At 35.9% G+C, this 22,067-nt stretch overlaps 5 protein-coding genes across 10 annotated transcripts; 3 read left to right on the top strand and 2 right to left on the bottom strand.

The window, feature by feature from the left end:
• Positions 1-293: 293 nt before the first annotated feature.
• Positions 294-4,596, top strand: LOC107406835 (uncharacterized). Of its 4 annotated transcripts, none has more exons than XM_016014043.4 (9): positions 294-508; positions 611-666; positions 1,781-1,973; positions 2,085-2,221; positions 2,421-2,517; positions 2,639-2,812; positions 2,917-3,192; positions 3,665-4,002; positions 4,147-4,596. In XM_016014043.4, exons 3-9 carry the CDS (start codon positions 1,817-1,819, stop codon positions 4,354-4,356), a joined length of 1,389 nt encoding a protein of 462 aa, XP_015869529.1. In that variant the 5' UTR covers positions 294-508; positions 611-666; positions 1,781-1,816; the 3' UTR covers positions 4,357-4,596. The 4 variants fall into 4 exon arrangements, with proteins under 4 accessions (XP_015869529.1, XP_015869528.1, XP_015869526.1 ...); XM_016014042.4 differs by having other exon boundaries at positions 1,768-1,973; XM_016014040.4 differs by having other exon boundaries at positions 1,763-1,973.
• Positions 4,597-4,727: 131 nt separating this feature from the next.
• LOC107406841 (meiosis-specific protein ASY1) lies at positions 4,728-10,091 on the top strand. Of its 2 annotated transcripts, XM_048462134.2 has the most exons (23): positions 4,728-4,900; positions 5,049-5,160; positions 5,250-5,306; positions 5,634-5,730; positions 5,830-5,898; positions 5,984-6,076; positions 6,421-6,547; positions 6,642-6,711; positions 6,834-6,875; positions 7,145-7,273; positions 7,362-7,475; positions 7,574-7,616; positions 7,737-7,775; positions 8,004-8,128; positions 8,226-8,238; positions 8,356-8,432; positions 8,531-8,632; positions 8,801-8,945; positions 9,023-9,099; positions 9,192-9,234; positions 9,336-9,502; positions 9,606-9,740; positions 9,867-10,091. In XM_048462134.2, exons 2-23 carry the CDS (start codon positions 5,158-5,160, stop codon positions 9,924-9,926), a joined length of 1,827 nt encoding a protein of 608 aa, XP_048318091.2. In that variant the 5' UTR covers positions 4,728-4,900; positions 5,049-5,157; the 3' UTR covers positions 9,927-10,091. The 2 variants fall into 2 exon arrangements, with proteins under 2 accessions (XP_048318091.2, XP_015869539.3); XM_016014053.4 differs by having other exon boundaries at positions 4,728-5,160.
• Positions 10,092-11,110: 1,019 nt separating this feature from the next.
• On the top strand, positions 11,111-13,311 carry LOC107406839 (REF/SRPP-like protein At1g67360). Its single transcript, XM_016014047.4, has 3 exons — positions 11,111-11,270; positions 11,367-11,597; positions 12,643-13,311. Exons 1-3 carry the CDS (start codon positions 11,253-11,255, stop codon positions 13,099-13,101), a joined length of 708 nt encoding a protein of 235 aa, XP_015869533.3. The 5' UTR covers positions 11,111-11,252; the 3' UTR covers positions 13,102-13,311.
• Positions 13,312-14,465: 1,154 nt separating this feature from the next.
• Positions 14,466-16,103, bottom strand: LOC107406810 (uncharacterized). 2 transcript variants are annotated; one of them, XM_048462135.2, is made up of 3 exons: positions 15,947-16,103; positions 15,253-15,534; positions 14,466-14,673 (listed from the first exon to the last, which is right to left on the bottom strand). In XM_048462135.2, the coding sequence occupies exon 2, from the start codon at positions 15,518-15,520 to the stop codon at positions 15,254-15,256; it is 267 nt and encodes an 88-aa protein (XP_048318092.1). In that variant the 5' UTR covers positions 15,521-15,534; positions 15,947-16,103; the 3' UTR covers positions 14,466-14,673; position 15,253. The 2 variants fall into 2 exon arrangements, with proteins under 2 accessions (XP_048318092.1, XP_048318093.1); XM_048462136.2 differs by having other exon boundaries at positions 15,253-15,566; positions 15,947-16,069.
• A 1,668-nt stretch (positions 16,104-17,771) lies between these two features.
• Positions 17,772-20,528, bottom strand: LOC107406837 (F-box protein At1g67340). The gene is made up of 3 exons (XM_016014046.4): positions 19,706-20,528; positions 19,239-19,401; positions 17,772-19,029 (listed from the first exon to the last, which is right to left on the bottom strand). Exons 1-3 carry the CDS (start codon positions 19,960-19,962, stop codon positions 18,259-18,261), a joined length of 1,191 nt encoding a protein of 396 aa, XP_015869532.2. The 5' UTR covers positions 19,963-20,528; the 3' UTR covers positions 17,772-18,258.
• Positions 20,529-22,067: the final 1,539 nt, after the last annotated feature.

The following is a 22,067-nucleotide window of genomic DNA, read 5'->3' as shown; positions in this document are numbered from 1 at the left end:
CTCTTCCATATTTATCAACCGATAGATGACCAAATTCATAATTTCAGATAAAGGAGGGACCTATGAAAAATAAATTAAGCATATTTGACTCCTTTTTCGAAATTTAAGAAAGGGATTGAACATGTATTGCCTCACTTTCAAAGGTACTCAATATATATACACTCGATCTTAACCGTTTAAATTCCATAATTGTTGACGTGTCAATTATTTATAGCGAGTTTAGAATCTAGACCTGCAACGACGCGTATGTAAATCATTGGTAAACTCCATTATAAGAACAAAGAAAGTATTCCAAAAAAAAAAAAAAAAAACAAAATCAAAAAATTGCGAAAAATTCTCGGAGAAAATTCAGGCCTAATTATTTTATCCTCTCACCCCTTTTTTTTTTTTCAGACAAAAATAATTTTCGATCCCTCCGAATTTTCCCTCTCTTTTCGCATTGTTTGGAGGGAAAACCTCCAAAACACCTAAAAACCCAAAGCCCCTGCTTCGTCTTCTTCTTCTATTGGTAATCGAATTTTTAGGGCTTCGTTTTCTCAAGCTACACTAGCTTTCTTTTTTCTGTATTTCGCTCTCTCTTTCTGTGAGCTTATTTACTGTTTGGTTGCAGGAATAGTTACTGTGTCTTCTATTTGGCTGATGGTCTATAGTTATACTTTTGCTCCGGTAAGAATATTTTACCATTTAAGGTTTTCTTTAGCTCTGGTTTTTCATTTTGCAAGTTTTAAGCTAGAATCTAGGGTTATGTTGCTTTAGCTTTGTTGTAAATTTTTGGATTAGTTTGCTTTGAATTCTCAAATTTCAGCAATGGAGCTTCGATTACTGCATGGGGATCGAAGTTTGGTTTAGTTAGTTTGGCGTGGCTTGGGTCATTCTGGGTTTTGGATTTTTCAATGTCTCTTGCTTGTCATTTCAGAGTTGATAATTCTGTAAATATATGAAAATAACCAGGGCATTGGGAACTCTGAGCACAGAAGTTCTTTCTATCATTACCATTCACATATTCGGATTTTGGAGTGGACATTGATGTATAAAATTTGGGTATTGGTTTGAGAGCGCTTTTGCCGCTTTGATTTGATTATTGTTTTTTTTTTTTTTTTTTCTTAGGCTTGAAATTTTGAGTTATCTTTTATCCTTGATATTCAATCTGTAGTCGTATCTGGTCAATAGCGGTCAGAATTGGACCTAAGGAGCTTTTGGCAAGCTTTGGTCCATTAGTAATGTTGGAAATGTTTCCGATTAATTATCCTAAGTACAGGCATTGCAATTTTTTTTTCCATTAGTAATGTTAAAGAGATGGTTCGATGCTTTTTTCTTAAAATTTTGCTATTAACTAAAATTTAAGCCATATTACGAATTAAGTATATCATGTCTTTTTTTCTGTGGTTGTGTAGCTCTTTTTATTTTTAAATTTTATCCTTATTTTGCTGTTATATTTTCTCCATTGTTATGCATATGGCTCATGTTTATTCTTTGTGCATCTTTTACAGCTTATTGGAAATTATATTTTTGTATGATGATTTATATATGCTCCATTTTGCTTTGTTGTTCTTAGCTAAATATTGGTGTACAATATTTGGGTGCTAATCTGAATTTGTCTTGAATATTCCATGTATATTTTAGGTTGTAAATTGGAAATAATGGATTGATTTATTTGGTTTTCTTGGACATTCTCATCTGTTAGGAACTTAGAATGTTGTTTATAAACAGGCTGCCCAATTTAGAAACTGCTATTTCTGATTTTAAATGTGCTTTGCTGAAGTCAAGGTCGCACTTACAGCCATCTTAAGATTTGGGTATTCGTGCCATTGTGGAAATGCAAACCAAGAAAAAGAGTTCTGGAAGAGCTGCTGCCCGAGACCATGCTGGAATGAAGGTTTCTAGGGCTCAGAGAAAAACACCTGAAAATGTACAAGTAGTAGAAAAGAAAGTCACTGAACTGATTACATCTTCAACAAGAAAGCAGAAACTTGGTAGGCGAACCTACCAAATGCTAAACTTCAGTTTTAAAATGTTTACTCTTTAATAAGGACATCCCAACTATTGATTTATTTCAACTATCATCTTCTATCTGCAACTTTCAGCTGTTTCTCTTCTAAAGAAGAATGAGGATCTTGCCAATGCAGCAAATTTGAATGCTAAGTATGAATTTGTGCGTGAGCAGACATCTGATGCTTGTCTGGGACATGATACAAGTCATGATGATTCTATGGATAATAAGGTAATTGGGTAGCCGTGGCTTATTTATGTCAGCAGAGGTTCAGTTATATAACCACCTTTGTGTTTGAGATTACTCATAAAATCATCATCATGTCTAATGAGATATTTCAACATCAAAAAAAAAAAAAATACTTTTATATATATATATATGTATGTTTATGAATTCAATATTCTCTTGAAAAATTTAAATTATATGGCAGGCTTGTAGTCAGGGAAATGCTGAGCATGTGTTAGAAACTATATTTTCTCCTGCCTTTCATGTAGCTAAACATCTTGGCGGGGAAACAACCAATGGAGGTAGATGGAATACTGATTTCTACTTGTAAAACATAATTATGTAATTGTGTTTCAATGCTTCCCACATATTGTTTTTAAGTTCAATTTCCTATACTTTTGTTTTTACTACTCTTTTCCGTAGTTGATTTTGTCAAATTCTTTCGAAGTGGAGACCATTTCCATCAAGATCATGAGAAGAAGTATTCACGGATTGATGCGCCAAAGACTCATGTTGGTGAAGAGACTTCTGATATGATTGTTGAAGATGAGAAGAACTACAATGAGAGTGCATTCTCAATAAATATAATGTGTCCTGGTAATATAGACAAATTACAAGTATTATCTGAAAATTATTACATTTATGTGATGACTGTATGCTTATAATAGGTATCAATGATGCAAACGTTTATCATACTGCAGATGTAGAGGGAGCAAATCTTTCATCTGAAGTCTCAGCCATATATCTTGCCATGAAAAATTCTAAGCTAGAATGTGTTGATGAGCATGGTCAGGATCCTATGTCTACTGATGTTTATGTGGAGGATGATGACTACGAGGAATTTGATGATTTTGATCCTTATTTCTTCATTAAGAATTTGCCTGACTTATCTTCAGTTGTTCCAACTTTTCGGCCCATGCTGCTGCCTAAACAGACACGGAGTTGCCCTCCTACTACTCTTGTTTTGGACTTAGACGGTGAGACCGACAACAATGTTGATAAATTTTCAATTTTTGACTTTCTGCATATAACTACGATTGAAATCTTTAGAAAGTTGTGATCCTTCCACACACCTGAATGTATGGCATTTGATGTTACAGTAAACTATTTCTTGTTCCGCTTTATCCATATTCTCTCTCTCTTAAGCCACTTTTATCTTGTAGTCTATTTTGCCTTTAGAGAGATATTTAACTCCTAATTATCTACTTATCTTTATTAGTTAATAATTTTAGTTAGGGTGTAGTTATCAGTCCTGAAGTGTTTCCATTAAGTTGTGATTTATTGAGTATGAATTACTGTTGAATATTAGTGGATGTGGATTCTGTGTGGCAGTCAAATTGAAATTAAAATTTTATTTAGTTCCAATCGGTCCTTTCAATTGGATTATCTGTTTATCTTATCGAGTGTGTCAAATGTTTTTGTGTGCTGAGAGTGACTTCTAATCTGCAGAAACTTTGGTGCATTCTACACTGGAGCCCTGTGATGATGCAGACTTCACATTTCCTGTAAATTTTAATCTCCAGGAGCACACAGTCTATGTTCGTTGCCGTCCCCATCTTAGAGATTTTTTGGACAGGGTTTCGAGTCTTTTTGAGATTATTATATTTACAGCTAGTCAAAGTATTTATGCGGAGCAGCTTCTAAATGTGCTTGATCCAAAAAGAAAGATATTTCGTCATCGTGTTTATCGTGATTCTTGTGTCTTTGTGGAGGGGAATTACCTCAAGGATTTATCAATTCTTGGTCGTGACTTGGCACGTGTGATCATAATTGACAACTCTCCACAGGTACTCTTTTAAAACCCCTGCTCCCCCAACTTCAGTAATTAGAAAATAAAAAAATAAATAAATAAAAGGGGGAAAAACCACTCGTTCTGTGCTTGATATATAAACATGAACACATTCTCTCTTTTTACGCTGCCTTTCCTTCAGGCCTTCGGGTTCCAAGTGGACAACGGAATACCAATTGAAAGCTGGTTTGATGATCGTTCAGATAAAGAGTTGCTTTCATTGCTTCCATTTTTGGAGAGCTTGGTTGGAGTGGAAGATGTTCGACCGTTGATTGCAAAGAAGTTCAACCTTCGAGAGAAAATAGCCGCAGCTGTTTACCCTCTAAATCCAAATAGAGCTGAAACCTTTTAGGATTGATAGCTTCAATGTGAATCGGCAGTTTTACAATGGATATGGTCTTGGTTTTTTGTTTGTAATGTTAGAATTCTTACCTTTAGGAACATCATGTTTGTCGTGAAGTTATGTGGTTTCAGCATGAAAGAGGGAGATATCATATCATAGTTGGAAACTTCTTATACAAGGGTGGTTGCATAATCTCTTTATAATATGATTTAACTTGGAAATAAAACCCTTAATAATTTTCAATTGTTCTATATATTATTATTATTATTATTTATGTTGCTTTAAATGTCGGTCCACATTGTACCCTTTTACTGCAAAATAATGGAATTGAAATTTTTCTTAAAAACTAAAATGGGATATAAGACTGGTGAAGGTTAGCACACTTGCATCCTAACAGCTCGATTTGTACGGCCCAAGGGCACGTGGAGCCTTTAGAGAGGGTGTGGGACACACAACGTAACGAGCTACTACGGGAACGATTTCTGTTACAAAATCATTGACGCCATCTCAATAGTCCATAAGACTACTGCTCCTACCAATCTGCTAAATGACGGTAATACCCCTCTAGCATGAAATAACTGCAACCACTCTTCCAGACATTTCCTTCCTCAATGCGATTCGCATGCCATGTAAACGTTGCTTGAAGCAGTGTATAAATATTCTAAATCTTTCTGTCCCGCCACATTTGCACATTTCTGTAGTTTCAAATTTTCAAAAACGCAAACATTCCGAGAGCTTTCTTCTCCTCTCTCTCTCTCTCTCTCTGTGTCTCCGATACAGTTCTGGATTTTATCCGTGGACGCCGAAACCATGGTGAGCATAGGAAACTAGCTGAACTAGACGTGAATACTTCGTGATCGTCATTTCTCTGCACGTACCGACTGTTTCGTTGTTTTCTTCAGGTTGTTGTTCAGAAAGTGAAGGAAGCAGAAATCACTGAGCAGGACTCTCTTCTTCTGGTAATCAGCTTTCGCTCATCGGATTTTTTTGAATTTTGTTGCTACTTTAGTAAGGATCTTGGTAGCGATTCCTAGTTGTTGTTGTTACCGCCCGTTTTCTTTTCTAGTTTGCTGAATTTTAGAGCAGATCATATTTCATGTAAACTTTCTGTTACCGCCTGTTGTCTTTTCTCGGAATCATCACAGTTAATGATCTAATTGAGAATCTCGTCCTCGTAGTTCATATTCAAATCTGATAACCGCAATCGCATTAGCTTGATGATCTTAGATCCTTTTCATCTCTGATAATTATCTTATTTATTGTGATGTTATCTGATCTAATCTCAGACGAGAAACCTGCTCCGCATTGCTATATTCAATATCAGTTACATCAGAGGCCTCTTCCCGGAGAAGTATTTTAACGATAAGAATGTTCCTGCTTTAGGTAAATTTATTTATGACTTAAGATATTGTTGAAGTTTCCGTGATTTTTGTGAAGTTATTATGTGCTGATATTTCTTCGAAATTTTGAAATCTCAAACAGAGATGAAGATCAAAAAGCTTATGCCAATGGATGCAGAGTCACGCAGACTTATTGATTGGATGGAGAAAGGTACGGATAGTCTAGCCGATTTCAATTTCGGTATGATTGTTAAATTGTATTTTTGCAATTTTTTGCCTTAAATTTTATCTTTCAGGTGTATACGATGCGCTGCAGAACAAGTACCTGAAGACACTTTTGTTCTGCGTATGTGAAGCTGTAGATGGACCAATGATTGAGGAATATGCATGTGAGATTTTCCGACCGAAATTTTTATCGCTCTAAACACTTGATTAAATTCAATAATGCTGTGGAATTTACAGCTTCTGAGCATAAGATTATATTATGACACTGTACTATATGTCATCTGCCTTGAGCGTGCTTAGTAACAAGGACCTTACAGTAAATATTTGTGCTTCCATGGCTGCCTAGTAGCTCATTCGGTGAAAATACTGCTTTATATTCAATTTCTGTAACTCCCTGTAGAACCAAATCCTATTTTAGTCGAATTTAAATAACTTTGGTATGTCTATAATTTTTCTTTGCATGACGTTTTTCAGAGAATTGATCTTTTAGAATATACTGTGCCTGCAGTTTCTTTCAGTTACTCAGATTCTGATAGCCAGGAGGTGTCAATGAATATCAATCGTACTGGAAACAAGAAACAAGGTGGAACATTCAAGTGTAACTCTACAGTTGAAGTTACTCCTAACCAGATGAGGTTACTCCAATCACAAACTTATTTGAAATTTGTCATTCGTTCTGTCTTTGTTAAGGTCTTAGTCTCCAAACTTGTGGAACATATTAATTTCCAGGAGCTCTGCTTGTAAAATGGTCCGGACACTAGTTCAACTGATGAGAACTTTAGATAGGATGCCTGAAGAGGTAAATCTAATTTGAGCTCTAGTTCTTGCAAGATGTTTGCCTTTTCACTTGTTATGTAATTGTTCTAGAAAATATATTTATATTTTTTATACTAACGGTTAGATATTGAATATTTGTTTCAGCGAACCATACTGATGAAGCTCCTCTACTATGACAATGTAACGGTATGTCCCTTTTCAACTGCTTTTGTATTTTTCAGTTTCCTGCATTCTATCTGTTTCAAAATATTTTTAGCGCTAAGTATAGCAAATAATTGGTTATAAATTCCATATATCTGTAACCTTGCTAATCTATCACTTCGACTTTTGTTGACTAGTTACATATATTGTTCTTCTTTAGACATATATAGTCGAAGAAAGCATTTTATAATCTTTTTCTTTTCCAAAGAAAATAAGTGTTAAAGGAACGGTAACACAGTTGTCTGAAAATGCAGCCAGCAGATTATGAGCCTCCATTTTTCAGAGGCTGCACAGAGGAGGAAGCTCATAATCCATGGACCAAAAGTCCTTTGAAGATGGAGGTTGGGAATGTAAACAGCAAGCATTTTGTGTTAGCTCTCAAGGTAAAGGAATGGGAAAATCTTGTGAGTAGCTGGAAATTTATGTGGTTGACATATCGGGCCAAGATTGTTTTGTAAATTGTTTCTACAGGTTAAAAGTGTGCTTGATCCTTGTGAGGATGAAATTGGAGACGGTCAAGATGATGAAGTGAGCTTAGGAGCAGGGTCTTTGCAACGGGATGGGTATTCTGATTCTGACAGCGAGGTAAACTGATGATTTTACTACCATATGTAATCATTCAAAGTTGATTTACATGTTCATAAATTAAATGGAAAGACGATAAGATTTGTTTTCACTCTCAGGGTGATAATTTGCAAGACGATCAATACATAGTTGCCCCAGCTGGTAAGAATAAAAGAAATATAATATAAACTTGTGATTATTGTTTTGTTGCGATACATCTGACTTGCTGATATCTTTTCATTATTGAGTTACTGATGGAAGTAACAATACATTTATTGACAGATAAACAACAACAAGAAGATAATGGCATGGTTGAAGAAGGTATTCAACAAAATTAGACATATGTGAATTGGAAAAGCAATCTTCAAAAAGAAAAGAGACAAAAATTTGAACTTGAATATTGAGCTGACTGATGAGCTATTTCTTCTATTGTATTTCTTATTACTTCTCTTATTCTTCTTCTTCCTTTGTTTCTAAAGAATTACTAGCTTCTAGGCTCTTGAAACAAATAACTAGGAGGGGATTAATGATCTGTTCTATGCTGTGCAGATGATACTCAAGATCCAGTTGAAGATGAACAACAATTGTCCCGTGTAAAGGATTGGATAACTAGCCGCCACACTGATACTATTGAACTTACTGATGTTCTGTCAAGTTTCCCAGATGTCACACTGGTAAGAATTTAGTCTTCATTTTAGGGTATTTTTCCCAAAATATTGTAAAATGATAGTGCAACTGGCTAATAAATTACATCTTAAACCCTATATGCAGGTGCTGATTGAAGGTAAAGGAAACTCTCGGTTCATATGAAATTTGAAGAGAAAGGCACCTATTCTTGAATTCATAAAAAATATTTAACCATTTCGGTTGCGTTATACTTTCATTTTATTAATATTTTCAGATATCATGGATAAGCTTGCCAAAGAAGGTGTTCTGTCCATATCAGGAAGTGACACTTATATCATTAACAGGAAGAAGGTTTAATTATAGTTTTCACTTTTGTTTCACGTTTATCTTTATATTTTTCTCGTTCTTAGCTCCGACTCCTTTTCCTTATGACACTTCCACGAGGCCAGAAGTCTGACTATGAATTTAGCCTTGTTAAAGAAGAAGTAGATGGTCAAACAGTCCCGGTTGGTGGTAAAGATCAGCATGTTGATGATTACATGTACATGAAGGTGATTTCAAATCTTGCATCTATGTGGTTGAATGCATTATGGAAATTATTCGTTAGAATATCTTTAAAATTGGCTTTGTTGGTTATGATATATGTATACTAACTACATAATCTACATTCATCATCTAAGTGTATTGCTTGCCTTATCCTTACTTTATTGTTTTATCAGGCTCTGTATCATGCACTTCCAATGAAATATGTGACAGTTGCAAAGCTTCAGAGCAAGCTTGAAGCCAACCAGACCACTTTGCGCAAGATAATTGATAAAATGACACGAGATGGTTTTGTTGAAGCCAAAGGCACCCGAAGGCTGGGTGAGAACAGTTGCAATCAATTTAAAAATGTGCTTGCCATACTAATATGATGGTCTACTAACGTTTTCATCTTTTAGGCAAACGGGTTATTCATTCTGATATGACTGAGAAAAAGCTAATTGAAGTCAGGAACGCTTTGGATAATGATGCTATGGTAGTTATAATAAGATTTCTTTTTACTCCATAATCAAATTAATGTTTTGAATCTTTCTCGATACTCTGCATTGACCCATTTTAACTTATCAGGACATCGATACCGTTGAACTGATTAGCAAGTCAAGTCATTTAGGTATTTCAAAGATGAGTACATAATTATCGAAGATTTTTAAAACTCAAAAAGTATTTATTTTAGCCATGACGCCTTAAAAATGCTACTGATTTTGTTGTCAGGGAATAAAGATAGGGACATGTCCACATGTGGTGTCCTCCACTCCATTGGATCAGAACAAACACGAATGAAGGTACTATCTGATACAATTCTAAATGGTTCAACAAGGAGTGAACAGACAGTTACTAAGAGAAAGGATTTAGGAAACACTCCCACAAGCAGGGTTGAAGTAAGTGCTTTCATGAAGCTTGTCTTCGAATTTATGTTCTTGACTTGGAACTACTACAGACTGTTTCATACATAACTGTCAATTTACTTTGGGAACTGTCCAGCCAGTTGCTTCAAGAGAGAGTGTTGTGCCAGGAAATGAAAACAGAGCAAATGGCAACAGAAAGTACCGCGAAGAGATCGACGGATTTATCTGTAGCAGATCTACCCAAGATAAGCGGACCAGAAAAACAAGCACGGTATACTCGAGAGTTCCTTACCACTAATTGGCTTCCCGTAATTAAAAATGTCTGCTGACATGAATAGTGGTGAAAAGTCCATGTTGTATATATGAAGACAATTGACCATTTCCCCTTCTGTTGCAGGTCAAAGAGCCAATCCTCCAGTACATGAAGCGCCAGAAATCACAACCCCTGGGAGTGTGATGATGATACTGGAATTCCTCTTTTGCTTTAGTTTCCACATATACATGTGTATTGAATTTTATCTTCTGACTGGATAGGAAACATGTTATACACTCGTAAGCATTGACAATGATGTGGTGGTATGTTTCTAAGCAAATGGTCAAATTTTATAAGGCTTTTACTCGATATAGGAGGTGTATAGAGAGAAGAATGTTCCTCTTTTTCTTAAGGAAGACTGAATAGTTGACAATTATCGTATGCATAGTTAACTGTAGTTGAGAACAAGATTTTTTATTCTTTTGTGGAGTGAGTTCTTGTTAAACCATGTATCCGCAAAGCCTGTCCAAAATTGTTGCAGATGTTGGTAGATTACCAGTTAAGAAAGATGATATTCGTATGGTATTTAGTCGGAATTACAGTTTTATAGGTGTTACTGTTAAGTATGAAGTTTCTACATAAGGTTCCATTATTTTACCGCACCAAGCTTATTGATAAAATTGAATTCTAGATTGTCACGGATGGTGTTTAGTTCTTGTTCCTACTTTGAGAACTTTCGTTGCTATATACTTTTCGAAAATTCCTAAACGTAGCATTAGGTTCTAGAACAAATGAGACTCAAAATTTTCCAATTATTTGTTGTTTTCTAAAATAGTTCCAGAAGTTGGATATATTATTTGGATATGATACATGTTGGTCAAGTTATTTAATATTTTTTAAAACAGGTCGCACGGCCCATAGATTACTTTCAACAACTTGTTATTTTAATAGTAATCGTCCGAGGATTAGGTTGAACTCATAGTAGTAGCTTTTTTGGTTTAGCAATATAAGGACATAATTTGAGTGCTAAAATGATTAAACTTTTAGGGATAGAAAATTAAAGAAAAGCTATCATTACAGATGAGAGAATCCAATGAGGAGGATGTTTGCTTGCCCTGTTCCTGTGGGCTACATGGATTTCAACAACCAGGTGATCTACAAGTGAAAGGTCCACTGTTAAGTCTGACCATACGCATCATCGATCACCACGTGTCCTTCCCGAAACCTCTACTTTCGCCTAGAAAACTTCTATCTAGGCCCCACACCCCGACACTCGAAAACACCACGAACCTCCGTCATTACTGATTCGTTCTGCTGGCTAATATAATCAAGATCGTCCAATTAAAAATCAGAAACCATATCAAGCGTAGATCGTGTCAACGTACAGAATTACTGGTAGCTATGACACTTCATTTACGTCACTATAAATACAACCCTGTGCTTAAAGCCCTATGATATTTCTTTATTCGAGAGCTTCCAGAGAGCTGTAACGAACCCAAAGAATAATTAAACTCTACGTTTGCGAACAAAATGGCCTCCAGCAACAAGGTATTTGATATCTTCTTCGCTCTTCGATTTTCTGGAATTAATTTCTCTATTTCTTTCCTGGAAACTAAATGCAATTTTTTTTTCTTTTCCTTGTAGATGGAGACAGAGAGCAGGAATCAAGAACTGAAGCATCTGGGGTTTGTGAGGGTCGCTGCGATTCAAGCGCTGGTTTGCATGTCTAATCTGTACGACTACGCAAAACAGAATTCGGGACCTTTGCGATCCGTGGTTGGGACTGTGGAGGGTGCTGTGACCACCGTCGTTGGTCCAGTCTACGAGAAATTTAAGGATGTTCCTGACGATTTCCTTTCTTTTGCAGACAAAAAGGTATATTGATCGCAAAGTTCTTAGTGCCAGGATCTCTGTTTCTTCTTATGATATGTTGTCCTTTTTCTTTTTGCTTGGATCTTTTTTTTTTTTTTTTTTTTTTTCATTTTAGGTTCTTTTGCTTTTTTAAAAAACCGAGGTTTTTTTTGAGAAAAATATAAATACTCAATGGACTTTCAGTTGAAGCGGAGGAAATTTTGATGATTTCCTTCAGAACAAACAGATCCTATACCTGTTGATTCTTTTTTTCCTGTTTCGATGGTTATTTTAATTTGTTACTTAATTGCTTTAAAACGTTCCTCTGAAAGAGTATTTAAGTAATACCCAACAGTTTAACTACACAAGTAATTAAATGTTCTTTTGTATTTTTAGTGGAAATTAAGAAAAAGCATATTTTAAGCTATTACTAATGACATTATTGTGGAAAAAAAATTGAGGATTGTTTTGAAAATGTGTTCCTGAATGGAAACAACTGTTGACAGGTAGGGAAAAAAAAAAAATGTTAAAACTTTAGATTGGGTTCCTTCCGGTGGCGACTGATTTTGTGGTAGATGCTAGATGAAGGCACATGCCACGTGCTCTGATTAGGTGCTAGCTTTGAGGCTTCTAGTTTGATTTTTAATGTGTTCCTTTTACTGGTGAAGATGCCCTTTATGTTTTGCCATATATACTATATCACAAAGTTATACGATGTTTGCCTCTAATTATACCTAACTATTATATAGATGCCCCTGCTGAATCCTTGCCTTCAATTGTGAAGTGCCTAAAATTCTTGGATATGATGCTTCTGATGAAACTATATTTTCGGTAATACACAGATACATTAACAGTTCATAGGGATCTGGAATTCTAAATGCTAATAATTTTCGTTTTCACTCTTGAATGATGTGTTCTGCAAATTTAATTTTTTTTTTTTTTTTTTTTTTTAGGGTGTTAGTTGTGTTATATGCCTTTCATGCCATTACAGTGGTCTGATATTAATTTCTCAGCATCTCAATGCTGGAAAGATTTGCTTCTCCCCTGCTAATTCCATGCTTTTTTACAGGTAGATGAAGCTACATACAAATTTGATAAGCATGCTCCTCCATTGGCAAAACAGGTTGTGAGCCGGGCCCATTGTTACATGGTTAAGGCGTCAGAGAAAGCTCGTAAATTTGTCAACGTGGCTCAAACTGGAGGGCCACGAGCAGCTATTCATTGTGCCGCCACAGAGTATAAACAGTTAGTCTTAAACCAAGCTGTAAGACTATGGGTTGGAGTCAACCAGTGCCCTCCGGTCCACACTGTGGCACAGAAGGCTGCACCAACAGCTGCTCAGTTGTCGGAGAAGTACAACCGTACAGTTAAGGACTTGACAACAAGGGGCTACACTGTGTTTGGCTACTTTCCTTTAGTTCCTATCGATGAGATAGCCAAGGCTTTTAAACAGGGTGAGAGTGAAACGGGGAAGAAAATGGATTCAGATGCTTCTTCGGGAGATAAATCAGATTCTGACTCAGATTAAAGGAGTTTCTTGATGTTGAAATTGGATTACTAATCCCTATTAGGACTGGTGTGAAGAAATCTTTAGTGTTTGTGGGTTGAGGTGCCAATGTGTATAGTGCTTGTGCGCTTGAGCTCCTTTTCAGTATGTGAATGGATATGAATTGAGTTGTTAAGAGAATTTACGTTTCTCGTCGTGCTTTGTTAATATAACCTAGAACTAGTTGATATAGTGCTTGCAGTTTTCATTAGATTTAAAGAATTATTTAAGATGCCATTATAATAGCTTGAATAGCTGTGTATGACGTAGGCTGATCATATATCTACAATGGCTTAAATTTGGAAGGCACTATTCCGTTTCAAGCGAGTTTAGGTCTTTTGGTTTCATTAATCCGTGTTAACAACGTGCAAGATGTTCAGCCCAACTCTAAGTAAGACCTCTATTGCGCCTTTTATTTGAGAAAGCCTATCATAGGTCAATAAGCTTTTTCATTGAATTTGGAGGGTTGCTTAATTAGATTATTATGTCAGGTTGGTTGTTCAAAAGACACTATCTCTTTACCCTTTGCATCTTCATCTTTTCGAAAGCCCAGACAATTCTTCTGGATCTTCATTAGTCTTATTTCAGGAAATAGCAGGAAAGAAATAACTTTTCATTAGAACGAGAGGGTATTCCTCAGGGGTGCTCAGTGAGCCCCGTGCAATAAGGTCACCCCGTAACACGGCACTCCCACTTGAGTTACCTTAGCTCCAGGCCATGCTATTCAATGATATTGGAAAAATGGCAGCGTAACGTAACTAGTATCGAAAGCTGAGATGGAACTGGAAAAGCGTATCCTCTCCTTAGAAGATTGAACTTTTAGCTTTTCCTCTATGTCAAGATCATGGATTCCTAAGCCTTGTAAACCGGGTGAAATGAGACCCATATCAAAACCCAAATGAGAAACTAGCGGGCAATGAGCACTACTTTCACTGAAGAAAGTAGCAAACAAGAGGATTTGACCCATTTGCGTATCCAAACCTGAGCGAACAACTCTCCTATTTCCAACAATGTAAAGGCCACCACCTATCATCCTCAACCGTAGCAGATACAGAGAAGCAAACCAATAGTTCTAGCCTAATAATTTTATGAATGAGGTTAAAACAATTTAATTTGAAACAGAAGTGTAACCCTTCAGCCCTAGGATGAGGAGAACAAGGACAATGAGAAATCATACATACACTCCTCGTTTTTCTTGTGAAACTCAAAAATACACTTCTCAATCAGTCAGCAGGAAAATACACTCCTCATTTGCCTTGTGAATCTATATAATAATATAATTGCTTATGGCTTCTGCAATAGAACTTCAAAAGTCTTTTTAACTGTAAGCATAAATGGGAATGGTATGCAAATTAATTCACTTATGAACATAAAACCAGAAAATAATCTTCCATCTTAACAAAAATTACATGGATGCTTATTCAAACACATAATAATCTTTAAAGATACAAAAACCAGCTGACACTGAATCTCAAAAAAAATAAGCACAACTTTCCCCATGACATCTTCCTTAAGAAACCACCAACTCGTTCTTGCAGATGCTTTCTTATGTTTCTGCATCAAAGAAACACAATTGGTAAAACATCCCTCTAAATTAGATCAATGGGTGATTGTTTGACATATCCAAGTCCAAACTTTAGATTCATTATCCACATCAAACAAAGATCTGTCTATTTGGGAAGCCACATGAAGTAAATGGAGTCATTTCAGTTATAGATGATTAGGCTGGTTAAAACTTTTAAGAGGCAAAAAAATCAGAAAATTTCTTTTCGCCTCCATTGAAACACCATGTTTTAGTTTAAATGAAAAATTAATCCTCTGAACACTAAGAGATAATACAACCACCAAGCATGACAACCCAAAAAACTATTGATAAAAATGAATCTACACTTTTGCATCAATAACACAATGACTACATTGCTAAGTGCTAACATAATTTGTACAATCAAAATTTTCAGGTAACACACGACCAGTGAAGGATTACTACTGCAACAACACAAGCGAATTTGGGTTTTAGCGCAGGTTTCAGATGCTCTTAAAGGTTGTTCCTACAAGGCACAAGTAAAACAAAAGAAAAAGGAAAAAGAAAACTTATTGCTTAACTTAAAAAAAAAAAAAAAGGGGGGGACAAACCTCAGTAGGTGGTTTGCTGAAGGAGATCATCATAGGGGTCCCTCCTACCAGGAACCTGGCTAATCTGAGCGTCCCAACGGAGCTGCGAGTTGTGGCGCTCAAAGGTCCAAAACCCATAAGGACGAAGAGGGTAGCTCCACATCTCCTTGGTCTTGTTGCATCTATCCTTCACCGCATACACGTGTTCCCTAAATTTTCTATCCCTCTCCTTCGGGTCCTCCATCAATCTCAGTATCAAATTCTCAGCAAACTCCTTTATGAACCCCATTTTCTACTCTATTCCTGAAGAACTCCATTTAATGAACGTCAAATTCCTAGTTTAAGCATTAAAAAATAATCACCCAAAACCAATCTAATCCCAATTTAGCCGCCAAGCATCAGATAAAAAAAAAATAAAAAAATAAAAAGAAAAACGACAACAACGAACATAAAACAAGGAATGTGATTCCGCAACGTAAAATCAATCAAAGAATTGGAATAGAAATTAACATTTTCTTTTTCATTTTTCCAGAATTCTTCCCGGCAGCCAAACTAATCAAATTGCAAAACCCTAGATAACGTAAGGAAAATGGCGAAAGAAAATTCCGCGAATTACCCCAAAAAAAAAAAAATGATACGAACGGGTGGATATTGGTTAAATATAAGAAACGATAATCAAATTGAAATTAATTCAGGTTTTCATGTGAGAAATTACCTGCTTGAAGTTTCCAACTTTTTCTTAAGCTCTTCTGCTTTGCTATTGCAGGGTTGGGGATCGAAGCAGCTGATAAAAATGAATTTACCTTTTTTTTTTTTTTTTTTAAGCCTCTTTGCTTCTGGATTTTCCTTGGGCCATAAGTCTTAATACGAGAATCAATGGGCCTATCTATTTAACGTCGTCCAGTTCATGATGACTCCCAAGACTTAGCCAATCAAAAAACACGCTCAAATGGAACGTTTTTCAACGATCCATCCTCGGACTTCTATTGGGCCACATCGGCCTAGATTATCTCCATTATTAATCATGCCCATAAAATAAAATCTTAAATTTTTTTTTTTTTTTGGGGTTTTTTTTTTGAGTTTTCTATTTTAAGTTTGGGAAAAGAAAATAAGGAAATCGTATACGAAGGTTAGTAAGAGCACGTTGTTGGGTTGTAATGGAACCATAAGAGGGTATTTTCCAACCAAGCACTCGTGAAATTAAGATTTCCCTTTTGAACTATATCTTGGAACTTTGGCTACTTTTAACTAAACTGCTACTCTAACCCTAGGCATAAAAGAATATCTGCTAATTGCGTAGTCAAAAATGAGTAACAGATTAGGCATATTGCATTAAATAAGATACTATTTAGGCCCTAAAGTCAGTAATTTTGATGTCAAATTTTCTAATAAAAGCACTTTTTCAGTCCAATCACCAGAGTGATTTTATGTATTATTGAATAAAGGCAAAAAAGAAACTGGTATATTATATTTATGTGTATATAAAAGTGTAGTTAACAAAATTACTATAATTTTACTTTTCTAATGCAAAATGGCAATATTCTATCTAAATTGGCATCTATTATTCATTGATTTTCAGGAGGTAGATGAAATATTAGGCTCTGTTTTTTTTTTTTTTTTTTTTTGGGCCTTCGGTGCAAATCACAAAGCTTATCTTCCCTTATAGAGTCTTTGAGTTACGCAGGCAGTAAATCATACAACAAAAGAAAAAAAAGATGGAAAATTTCCTCCTTCCCCAACCTCTTTATATTTTTCTCTGTGCAAATTGTTTTCAACCACATCTGTAATTCAACCATTACGGTACTTTTCAGCGGCGCTAGTTTTGGACCACCTATCAGCATCGAATTTTTTTGCTAGGTATTAGTATCAATTAATATCATATTTTTAATGGGAATGAACGGCAATAATAATTATGATATTGGCCGAAATACAAATTAAAAAAAAAAAAATCAAATTCAAGAATTAAAGAGAAAAACAATAATGATGATAAAAGGAAAAGAAGGAATAAGTGCACTCCCACCTTGAGATTCTTTCATGCCTATATTTTATTTTCTACAATTTTATTTTATTTTTTCTTTTTATGCTTCAATGGCTTTTGTGACCCATAAAGCTTCTAAACAACCAAATCCACCACTTGCAAATTGCGGGTCTCTCCCACCACTTCCCATTTCCTTTTTAACTTTTTGATTTCCTTTTATTTCCTCTACTTGTTGGTCAATCACTTAAATATGTCTGACCCTTTTTGACCACCTTAAAGGCCAGAAATAAATTCTTCAAGGAGGGATTTGCACAATTTCTACATCTACATTATCTAACTTCTCAACTCCCTTCCCCACAACATTTACTCAAATTTTGAGTAGCAATTTTCACAATTCTTCATTCCCATCTTACACAAATGACCTAACTTAGCTTTACCCCAAAGCTAAGATTTTTCATGCCAATAAATGAGATTTTTATGGGGTAGCTGGTTTACACTTCCAAATCAGTAAAAAAAATTTAAATTGTTGGGACTAGTAGCTTCACACTAAGAAACACCAGGGTTCAAAAACATATAAATGAGCATTACATTGGAGGCTCTGATTTTATAATTATTGCGAGAGAAACCGAAATAAGAGACAGATTTTCAAATCTTAATGAAAAATTTGGAATTTTGGTTTTACCAAAATTAACGCAGGAACTTATCTTCTCTATAGCACATTAAAAGTACCCCAAAAAAAAAAAAAAAAGGTTAAAAAAACAAAAGAAAAGAAGAAGGCAAAAAAAAAAAAAAGCTTCCATCGTTTTTTTACCTAAAAGAGCAAAACGCCCTCCCCTTACTATACAACGACGGACGATCAAAACTCAGAGCCATTCAACGGCCATGATTTAACTTAAATCTATACTCTGCTTCAACCAAAAATGGCCTTCATTTGTTTCTCTCTAATTCTCTCTTCTTCTCTCTCTCACTCTCTCTCGTACTGTGCCGTTACTGTTAACGTAATAAACACAAGTTACCGTGTCCGTCAAAAAAACCCCATTTTTGTTTTTTTAGCTATCAGCCATCATGACGTCATTGACCCCATCAACGGCTCCGTCACCGTCAACAGCTTCGCCGTCATCATCAAGCCACCGCTCAACCGGCGCACACTCCGCCTTATGGCGCAGTTTCCAATCAAGCGCCTGACAAGCGCGTGAGCAGTAGTTCACGCCACCACATACCGAGCACCGACGAAACTCGTGCCTTCTCGTCTCGGGCCGACCACATCCCACGTGCGAACAAAGCCTCAGACCCGACCCGGGAGACCCAGCACGTGCGGCGAACCAATCCGCCAAGAACTGGCTGGCCGGGTGGACTTCCGGCGCCGGAACGTTGCAACCGAAATCGCTGAGCAACGGACAACCCGAGCCGGTGAGGTGGCGGACCTGTGGGTGAGGATGAGGATGAGGATGAGGGAGTGGGTTCCACGTCAGCCACTGACGCGTGGAGAAACCCGAAGCGGCCGCGGTGGATAGAACCGCAGCGAGCTCACGAGCGTTGGCTTGGACGAGGAATCGTCGGCCTTCCGAGATGTTCTGGCGGACGCCATAGCCGTCTTGGAGGCAGTGGCCGAGCTCTCGAAGAGCGTCTATGTGACCAAGGAACGCAGCTCGGGCACACAGAGCCACTCCAGCTCGAAGATCCTTATCGTTCTTGGAGCCGCCGCTGCCGTTGAACTGGATAACGGCGAGGGAATACAGTGCCGGCGCGTGTGAGCTAATCGCGGCCTTTGCCATGAACGAAGCTCCGCTGCCTCGGTTTTGTAAACAATAGAAACGAATCTGAGAAAGACAAACAGAAAAAAACTTAGGGTTAGAGTTTAATGCGAAGCCCACAATAAATTCAAGTTTAATGCGAAGCCCACAATAAATTCATTCATTCATTCCTAATGAATGAATGTTCAAGCTTTTCGTAATCTACAATTTTTTATTTTTTTTCAAATTGAAAATATTTTATAAGAAAAAAGACTATCCTATTTCAAAATACTCACCATGCCTAGAGTGTAGCAGGCTTCGATGTTTCCGGCATCCGCACACTGTTTCAGGAATCGGTGAGCTGACTCGGACCAGTTCTTAGCCTTCACTGCAAACGTTTTCTGAGACGCTTTGGATAATACCAGAGAATTCAGAGCTAACCCCTTTAACCGTTTGCATCTGTTTCATTCAATTTCCATCACCAAAACCCGTCAGTAATTCATAACCACCACCATGCGATTTCTTTCTTTCTTTCAATAACCGAATAACTTTGAAATTTGTAATTAACCAAGAAAAAAAAAAAAGGATCTTTCACCACAAACTAATATTGGAAAAAAAAAAAATTTTGATACCAAATCAATGGCATAAAAAAATAAAAATTAGAAAACTAGAAGAAGAAGTTGGGATTGTATGAAGAACAGCCCAACGAAAAAAAACAAAAAAAGAAAATGAAAAAGAAGAAGCAAATTAAACACGTACGTACGTTATCAAGACGTTGAGGAAATCCAAAGGGCAAGTGGAACTGGAACTAAGTTTGCAGAGAATAGAAATAACAAGGTCATCAGGCAAACCGTCGAAGAAATCTAACCCACCGGAAGCGGAAACCTCCGGTGATTTCTTAATCCTTTTCCGGCAAACCAATCGTTCGCCGGAGAAATCTTTCCTCTTCATAACTGCTGTATTGTCGGGATTACAAACGCCTGCAACTCTAGGATAACAAAGCCCTCTTCTCGTTCTCATACTAAAAACAAACTACATACAACTTCTGGGTTTGTTTCAGTTTAATCTCTCTCTCTCTCTGTGGCACGCAGAGATTATAAAAGAGAGGAAAAAATAAGACAGCCAAAGAGAAACCTTATATTTAAAAGAAAGGCAAAGGAACACAACCCCCACCACCACCTCTCTTCCCAACAAAAAGTCCTTCAAAGAGACCGCAACAATAACAACGACACAGCCGAATGCTTCTTCATAAATATATATATTATTATTATTATTATTTAAAATGAAAAAAAAAAATTAAAACTAAAAATTAAAAATAAAATAAACACAGATTAAAGAAAACCCCCCCACAAGGCCAAAGGGTGGAGTGGGTTTACTTAAATTTACAACTTTGGCCCTTCAGTTATCATATTTACGGTCAAACGGCGTTGACCCAGATCCGTCCGATCGTCATCGGTTCGCTTTGGCTTTTTCTCATTCTCTCTCTCTCTCTCGCTCTCTCTCTCTCCCTTTTTTCTCTGTACTGGAAAATCCTTCTCCCTTGTCTGCACGCTTTTGAACACAAAAACACACCCCCACTCTCTCTCTTTTTGAAGACGAGAGGTAGAGAGAGAAGGCTACCTTCCATCTCTTTATTTATGTTTGTTGGTACAGGTGGGTGTCTTTTCTCTCTCTAAAAATATTTGGGTTTGTTTCAAAAGCGGTTAATTTTGTTGCAAGCAAAAAAAACTAACTTCGGTTATTCTTTTTTTTTTTATCTTATCATTTTTTTTACCCAGGGTAAAAAAAAAAAAAAAAAAAACGAATACAAAAGCAAACATACATAATGCAACGGCATTGGGCGCGTGAATATCTAACTTCCTGTTTAACCGTGTGTGAAACTTAAGGAGCGTGTGTATAGAGCGTTTAGAGTGCGAGTGGTGAAATGGTCGTCGTTTTAACAAACTCAGGTAGCAAATTCTGGGCGCTCGTGGACGAACCATCCCCAATTTGAAGGTCAAACGTATGAATCAGCACTAACAGAGGTTCGGTTACTCTTCTTTGTTTTAACTTGCCTCCTTTTTTTCTTTTTCTTTTTTTTCATTTTTTAAAATTCTTTTCGTTAGCCTTCCCGTCCTACAACGAACACTCGCTTACACTCTACTGTGACCATTTTTAATTTCTTCTTTTTGTCTTTTTTGTGAATATGTTTATATATTTTACCATCTATTAAAATAGTAATTTTATTATTGGGCCTCTGAATTAATTTCCTTATCTATCTGAATATAAATAATGTTCAAAAAAATAGGATCGTTTATTTTTTATTTATCACTGAACACGTTTTGGCTGTGAGACCTCCTATTCTTATCTAATTTTTTTTTTTTTTCTAATAGAGAGGGTACCAAAAATTCAAAATCTTTAATTAGGGCTTTCCTGGCTTTTTTTTTTTTTTTTTTTTGGCATTTAAGAGTTTTTGTCTCTATGTAATATATAATTATTATTAATTTGAGTGCAAAACTATTTTATATGGTTTTTGACAGAATTAAGTTCTTAGTTGGTGGTGCGTAATGAAGGTTATAGATTTATAGAAAAAACCAATTGGATGGATTTTTTTCCCTTTTATTGAGAAATAAAAAAGAATAAAATGTTTATGGTGTACTCGTAAACGAAAAATTAAAATGTTTTGTGTACACGTAAATCTCAAGTTTGAGATCTAAAATATGGACCATGCTTATCATTTGCACTTTTTTTTTTTTTTTATCAATTGCACTTACGTCTAAAACTAAATACCTTTTTTATATTTTAAATACTCATTTACTTACCAGCAATAATAAAGCGACAATTAATTAAAATTTGTTAGCCTCAAATAAATATGAAATTATTTCTTTCTGTTTATATTTATTATTTTTTTGAAGTAACTGTCTGTTTATATTTCATTCCTACACATCTATATATAATGAATGCCAACGCTTTTTTTTGGATTATTAATTTTTTTAATAAGTCAAGAGCATTAATATCCTTAATATTCTATTACCTATAAATTCTGTTAGATAACGATAATGCTTGCAAATGCCTCTATTTAGTATTGAATTCTAAAAAATATAAATATTCAAATTCAGAATTATTATTCAAAACAGATATTTGAA

The sequence above is a fragment of the Ziziphus jujuba genome, chromosome 12 (assembly GCF_031755915.1).
Source record: "Ziziphus jujuba cultivar Dongzao chromosome 12, ASM3175591v1".
Classification (NCBI taxonomy): domain Eukaryota; kingdom Viridiplantae; phylum Streptophyta; class Magnoliopsida; order Rosales; family Rhamnaceae; genus Ziziphus; species Ziziphus jujuba.
The sequence above is the reverse complement of the archived record's forward strand: the minus strand, read 5'-3'. Positions and strand labels throughout refer to the sequence as shown.